This window comes from Poecilia reticulata, linkage group LG17 (genome assembly GCF_000633615.1).
Source record: "Poecilia reticulata strain Guanapo linkage group LG17, Guppy_female_1.0+MT, whole genome shotgun sequence".
Lineage (NCBI taxonomy): Eukaryota > Metazoa > Chordata > Actinopteri > Cyprinodontiformes > Poeciliidae > Poecilia > Poecilia reticulata.
This window is the reverse complement of record NC_024347.1, coordinates 1,215,405-1,222,603: the sequence shown is the minus strand read 5'-3', so window position 1 is coordinate 1,222,603 and position 7,199 is coordinate 1,215,405. Positions and strand designations below refer to the sequence as shown.

Below are 7,199 nucleotides of genomic sequence, written 5' to 3'. Positions count from 1 at the left end.
CATTCTCAAGTCCATTGCTTGTGGGTTCCAACAGTGTGAAATCAATAGCCAACACTTCATTAGGTTGGGAGGCTAGCAAATGTCCCATAAATGTACAGACTTGTGGCTGAGACCGCTTTGCTACTTGGCATTTCTCACAGGTCTGATACCAGCGTGCCACCTCTGCAGCCATACCTGGCCAGTAACAGCGTTGACGTAGGAGCTCCAATGTTCGCTCTGCCCCTTGGTGGCCATGCTCCTGGTGAACTTTTTTCAATGTTTCTTCCCTCAAAGATGTTGGCAACACCAACTGTAAGATTAACTCACCACCAGCAGGTTTATACACTTGCCGGTACAAAACGCCACCCTCCTCAACTAGCTTGTCCCATTGTCTGAGTAGCATCAGAACCTGCTGGGATACCTGCTGACGCTCGTCTGCAGTTGGGCGCTGTTTCCGCCACCGGAAAACCAAGAACTCCTGGATGGTTGGGTCAGCCTGCTGGAAAACACCAATTTCAGAGATGGTATGGTTAGGCAAGGCCATAACAGCGTCTTGAGTGACCTGTTTTTTTTTCTGAAAAACTTCTCTCAAGGGCTCAGGAAGGGATGTAMCAGKAACCATAATGTCCAAATCTTGTACACCAACAGGATGCTGTCTTGATAAAGCATCAGCATTCTTGTTGGCTCTGCCAGAACGATATTTGATKTCAAAGTCAAATAATGCCAGCTGGGCAGCCCAACGCTGCTCTGTTGCTCCCAAATTGGCCGAAGCCAAATGACTCAATGGATTATTGTCCGTAAAGACAACACATTTATGGCCCAAAAGGTAATCCTGAAATTTTTCAGTCATAGCCCATTTAAGTGCTAAAAACTCCAATTTTATGGAGCTATAATTCAGCATGTTGCGTTCTGTAGGTCTTAAACTACGGCTTGCATAAGCTATGGGCTTGACCTTGCCTTCTTGCTCTTGTGAGAGCACCGCCCCCAAACCACCATAACTTGCATCTACCTCCAAAATGAAGGGAAGTGAAAAATCTGCATAACCCAATACTGGTGCAGTGGTCAATTTGGACTGTAGTTTCTCCTGACCCCACATCTCAAAATGTTGAGTAAAAAAGCTCTCAGTAACTGTAGACACCATAGAACCAGTGTCTACCAAACAAGGAACTTTGACTCCACCCATGCTCACAGCCAAGTGTGGACACGATGACACCAGATTAGTACCTTCCTGAAAAACCCCACCCCTAGAGCCGACAACTACCCCACCCGAATTGTGGCTCAGCGACTCAGTGGGAAATAGTTTTCCGCCGCCTGAGGTGATTTCTCAGAGGCCCGTACCGGAACCCGAACCCCATCACAATCCCTGGCAAAATGGCCAGCTTTCTGGCAGCGCCTACAGATAATGGAGTCTCGAGAACGGCCCTGCTGGCTGGGTTTTTGCAAGCGAGCCATACTCTGGGYAAGTTGATCAAGCTGCGACTGCTGTTGCTGCAACATGTTCCTCAGTTGGTTCAGTTCAGAGGTGTGTGAACTAATCGCCCCTTGGGGGCAGCTTTGAATGCCATACTGCGAACCAAATGCTAGAGGGGCAGAAGATTTTAAACTGAGTACACTACTCGGTCGCACCTCACGTTCCCAGCGAAGTGCCTCTGCCCTAACCTCAAGCAAGGTGGATGTTGGCTTCCCGCGCACAAACTGCTTTAACTCACGACAAAGAGCCCCATCACTCACATGCTCGACAAATTGATCACGCAGCAATGACTCTGCATTTTGAAAATCTCTAGGAGCACGGGATTTTACAGCCTCAGTAAGACTCATAAGACTCATTAGAGCCAGCGAAAACTCCTGCAGTGTTTCACCATCCTGCTGACGGCAAGAGAAAAATGCTTCCTGTAGTGCCACATAGGATTCATAACACCCATACAATTCTTTTAAGATGGCCATAATTTTGGTGGGATCTTCATGCTCCGTGGTAGGTCGAAACTTTATTTCATCGCGTGCCTCTCCCTCTAAGTGATCAAATAAAAAGAAGGCCTGATCAGCTGTGGACAAATGACGTACCCTCATGCAGGCCTGTACTTCCTCAAGCCACTYAGWTAACCCAATGCCTCCCTTCCCTCTAAACATGGGACATTTTCTATCACATAGCACAAAAATAAACCTCTCCGTTGTAGAAGGGCTTGCATCAGAATGTGACGCGGCTGTAGATTGTGCAGCGCTAGGTCCAGGCCTGGCTGCCGCCTGTTCTTGGCGTAACTTCTCATATTCAGCTCTCAACTGAACAATTAAGCTTTTCAGGTCCTGCATTTCTGCCTCCATAATTGAACCCTGGTACGTAAAAAGGTGATACAATTATGCCAGACTCAGGAGAGGGAGGAGAAAAAAAAAATAAAAGTTACAATTTCACCACTTAACCAGCTGCTGCTTTGCCTAAAAATAAAACAGATTCTTACAAAAAAAAGTAAAACACTTGAAAAACAGTCTCTGCTTAAATTTGCAAAAATATCCTGCCAACGCCAAATGTGGCATTCAGTGGTTTTGACCATATAATTAGTTTGTTGCCAACAACGCCACCCGGGGTTATCACCCAGGAATTAATAGAAGGACGCAGGTCCGGTTTTGCAATCAGCAAGAGACAGGTTTCAAGTCAATAATTTATTATCTCAAAGAATAAAAATACCTGTACATAAAAAAAGAAAATACACAAAATAAATCCAACTAGGCTTACCGGTGGGTACAACCAGGTCCTGGATGGTAGGCTCCAAATCAAAGAAATCAAAACAAACACCTGTGAAGTCATTCACTCTTTGAAATGCCCTCCACCCCTTTGTGTAAAGCACTGCACAATCACACCAAAAAGGGACGCCACCTCCAGGTTCGAGCGCACCACCGGCGGTCCTCTAAGGAAAATTAAAATAAAACAAATTGTTAAAATAGAGGCAGTAAAAGAGGTATAAAAATATGTGTAAATAAAAATAATAAAAGTCCTTGTGCTTGACAAACACTGCAAAACAAGCAATCAGCCCGAAACGGAGCGCGCAGCCGCTCCTTGTGCTGGTCTTCGGTGGGGGGTGGGCGTGTCCCACACGCCGGTTTCTCTTGGCCGCTAAGTAAGCGGTTACTCAGTCCGGGCAAAGCAGCAGCGTTTTGTGTGGTGATCAGTTGAGATTCCTAAATATAAAAACATTTTAAAACAAAGAAATAAATATAAGATTTGTCACTGAATCCACCTACCGATCAGGCCAAGCTCTTCTCACTCGCACCCAAATGGGAACGCTCACAAATGTCGGCACTTGTTGCAGGAACCACTCTGTAGTGTTGTGGAAAGAAGACACGTTCTTGAACAACTGTGCATTTATTCAACGCAGCACATCAAGTACAACTAACCGAACGAGCACATGCCATTCCTTCTCTAACRTTCTCTCGCTTACTCTTCCCACGYTTCTCACCCACACCTGCCAGCGGCTTCACCTAGTGGCATTGAGTAGTATTACACAACACAACATATCCTCCCTTGTTAAGGTTTTAACTTCTTCYAAAGTATACGTGAACAGAATTTGCAGAGTACAAACTATTATCCAAATGCATTTGAAATTATCTGCATATTTGTAGCAACAGAAATATAAAACAAATGTACATAACCCTTTTCATTTTAACTAGATTTTCTCTCAATATTTCTGTAATAAAACAAACTAACCCATGTTAGTAACCAGTAGCTGTAATAACATTTTATCAATCCTTCTATAACTTTATGAAACAGTTATGTTCCTACGTAACTTTTAAGACATAACAAAGTTTCTGTGCCAACCAGGTTTGTATTTTGCACGTGGGAGCTTCCTATTAGGAAGTGAATCAGGCTGGGCCTTTTCCAGTTCTGTCATAGTAAAGTCTTGTTCAGAAACTGGAGTGTASCGTGCAAGGTGGAATGCGTTCCAATTCCTTCCGTCACTCAGCATGAAGGTGTGTTTTTACCTTTAATCTTTTTGGTGGTTGCAGGAGGGGTAAACTTAGGGTGACCTTTTGGAACGTGTAATGGATTCCGTATCCTCACCCTCTCTCCTATCTGGAATGAAGGTACTCTTGCACCGCGCTTGGCATCAGCGTAGCGTTTCATTTTGGTTTGCCGTTTCAGAACTTCATGTTGTGCCCTGTCGTGCAGTGGAGATGTAGGAGGCAAAGGGAGTACGTCCAGTTTAGTACGCATTTTCCTCCCAAAGAGAAGTTCGTACGGAGAGGTGGATGTAGTTGCATGAGGTGTTGCACGGTATACTTGAAGCCATTCTGAGACAGTGTCTTTCCACGATGTAGACTGTTGGATTGCAGTTTGAATGCAGGTGYGGAGAGCACGATGAAACCTTTCAACGGCACCATTGGCAGCAGGGTAGTAGACAGATGTTCGGTTGTGAGATATTCCTCTATTCTGGAGGAATGATGAGAAGGCACCAGATGTAAACTGAGTGCCATTGTCTGTAACGATGGTCTCAGGGTTGCCATGACGACTGAAAACTGTTKATAAGAACTGAATAACATCGTTCGTAGTGACAGTATGTGAGAAAGCAAGTTCAGGCCATTTAGAATAATAATCAGTCAATGTAATGGCAAATCTGCAAGAAGGAATAGCTGTGTCAAATGGACCTACAATGTCAAGTCCAAGTTTTTTCCAAGGCCCATCTGGCAGTGGTACAGGCTGAAGAGGAGCAGTGCGTGTTTGGGCAGTTTTATCATTTGACTGGCATATGACACGTGACTTTATGGCATACTGAACTTGTGAGTCCATTTTTGGCCACCAATAGAGGTCTCTCAATCGCTGTTTTGTGCGCACGATTCCTTGATGACTTTCATGTGCAAGTGTAATCAGAGTATGTCTGACAGAAAGTGGTGCGATGAGTCTCGTACCTCTGAGGATGTAGTTACCATAAGTGGAAAGTTCATTTCTGATCTTGTAGTATGGAGTAAGTGTATCACTGACTGATTTAATGGAGGCAGGCCAGCCTTTTTCCATTTGTGCATGCAAATCTGTCAGTTCAGGGCAGGAGAAGCAAGCTGAATCAAAGTCAGTAACAGGAAGAGCAGACAAAGTAGCAGAAATCTGAGCAACCATTTCTGGAWCCACGTCTGGTACAGGTTCTGACGTTGCARGCAAAGGCAGGCGTGACAAGCAATCTGCTGTGTAGTTTTGAGAACCAGGTCGGTAAACGACATCATAATCAAAACATAGCAGGCGAGCTGACCATCGTGCAATGCGCAATCCAGCTCGATTCATTCCTTTAGTGCTCAGAAGTGTGGTCAGAGCTTRGTGGTCTGTTCGAAGGGTAAAGCGTCGACCCCACAAATATGTTCTCCATTTCTCTGTAGCCCACACACATGCAAGTGCTTCTTYGTCAWCAGTAGAGTACTTTTGTTCAGTTGCAGACAGTGTGCGAGAAGCGAAGGCCASAGGCTTCTCTGTTCCGTCAGGCTGAACTTGGGCAAAGACAGCTCCTAGTCCATAATCACTGGCATCAGTAGATATAACAATASGTRGAGAAGGGTTAAACAATGCAAGAGCAGGGCTGTTCACCAGAAGCTGCTTAATTTCTTCAAAGCTTGTCTGTGCTTCTGCAGTCCATACATAGTYACTTGTCRCACTTCCACAAGAACGCATAGGTGCCACTATTGTTGCAAAATTGGGCAAGAACTTGGAGTACCAAGATACCAACCCAAGGAAGGATCTCAATGCAGCAGCATCAGTGGGTGGAGGTGCTTTTAGAACAGCGTCAATGTGTTCTTTGTCTGGGARAATGCCATCTGCAGTTATGACATGACCCAAAAAACGTAAAGATGTCTTTCTGAAATGACATTTGTTTTCATTTAGCTCAAGACCAGCAGTTTTGAGCTTTTGAAGGACAGCATWCAGGTTGCTGTCGTGCTCAGCGGGAGTTTTACCATAGATGATAAGGTCATCCAGGTAATTCTGGACACCTGGAAGATCTTTTAGAATCTCAACCATCATCTTTTGAAATGCTGAGGGAGCAGAGGCAAGGCCATAAGGAACTCTGCAAAATCTGAAAAGACCTTCATGTGTGATAAATGCAGTTAAATCTCTGCTATCTTCATGCAAGGGTAGCTGGTAGTATGCATTGGCTAGATCRATTGTAGAAAACAGTGTTGCACCTTGTAAACTGACAAACAACTCATCCACATGTGGTAGGGGATAGCAGTCTGTAATAACAGCTCTGTTTGGTTCACGGAGGTCTGCACACAATTGTATTCCTCCTGTTTTGCGTTCTGTTACTACAATTGGTGAAACCCATGGTGATGCATCAATGCGTTCAATGACTCCAGCTTTCAGGAGGCGATTCAGTTCGGCTGAAACTGGAGCTCTCACTGCAAAGGGAAGGCGGCGAAGCTTTTGTCGTACCGGTTTAACTGTAGGATCCAGTCTYACTTTATGAACAAATGATTTCACACAGCCTATATCAGCAGCAGCAGCAGAGGCAAGTGATGCATCTGTTGTCATCACGGGAGCAGCAGGAGCAGTGCATGGTGGCAAAACAGCGTTTCCAGTGATTCAAATGTGTAGTGCTTCCATCAAGTCTCGGCCAAGAAGAGGAGTTCCCTGTTTTACTACAAAAAGAGTAGCTGGTGTAGTAATAGTTCCTCTACTTGCTTCAACTTGTAGACATCCTAGAACAGGAATTKTTTTCTTAGTATAAGTAACTAAGCGAAGGTCAGGRGGACGTAGCGGTGTTTCACTGAAATATTCTTTGTAGGTTTGCTGCAGCAGTATGGAAACTGCAGAGCCTGTATCAACAGTGAGTCGAAGAGTCTTGGTAGGTGAAGTTGTGGTGCTTAATTCAATGTCACACTGTAAGGTTTTTGATGCATGCAAAGTGTCTCAAGTACAGTACACTCAGATTTGGTAGCTGCACTTYACGGACCTGTCTTGTCTTAGATGAGCAGCAGACATGGGCAAAGTGACCAACTTTTTGGCAGAGGTTACATGTAGCTTTAGCARCTGGGCATTGGCGGAAGTTAGCCAGGTGTTTGTTTGAACCACACCTAAAACAACTTTTAGCAGAAGCCGATGCAGCAGAAGRTGCCTTGGTAGGTCGAAGAACAGAATTGTTATTCTTTGTAGCCGAGTATGAACGAGACTGTATGGCTTGGACATGGCCGTCGCTATTAGCTGTYAACGCTTTAGCTTGGWAAGCTGCCGATTCCATTTGTGCTGCAAGAGT

General features: G+C 44.8%; 1 protein-coding gene across 1 annotated transcript; it reads right to left on the bottom strand.

Moving 5' to 3' along the window:
* Nucleotides 1-3,144: 3,144 nt before the first annotated feature.
* Nucleotides 3,145-6,502, bottom strand: LOC103478895 (uncharacterized protein K02A2.6-like). The gene is made up of 2 exons (XM_017309838.1): nucleotides 3,952-6,502; nucleotides 3,145-3,289 (listed from the first exon to the last, which is right to left on the bottom strand). The coding sequence occupies exons 1-2, from the start codon at nucleotides 6,476-6,478 to the stop codon at nucleotides 3,210-3,212; spliced, it is 2,607 nt and encodes an 868-aa protein (XP_017165327.1). The 5' UTR covers nucleotides 6,479-6,502; the 3' UTR covers nucleotides 3,145-3,209.
* Between the last annotated feature and the right edge of the window lie 697 nt (nucleotides 6,503-7,199).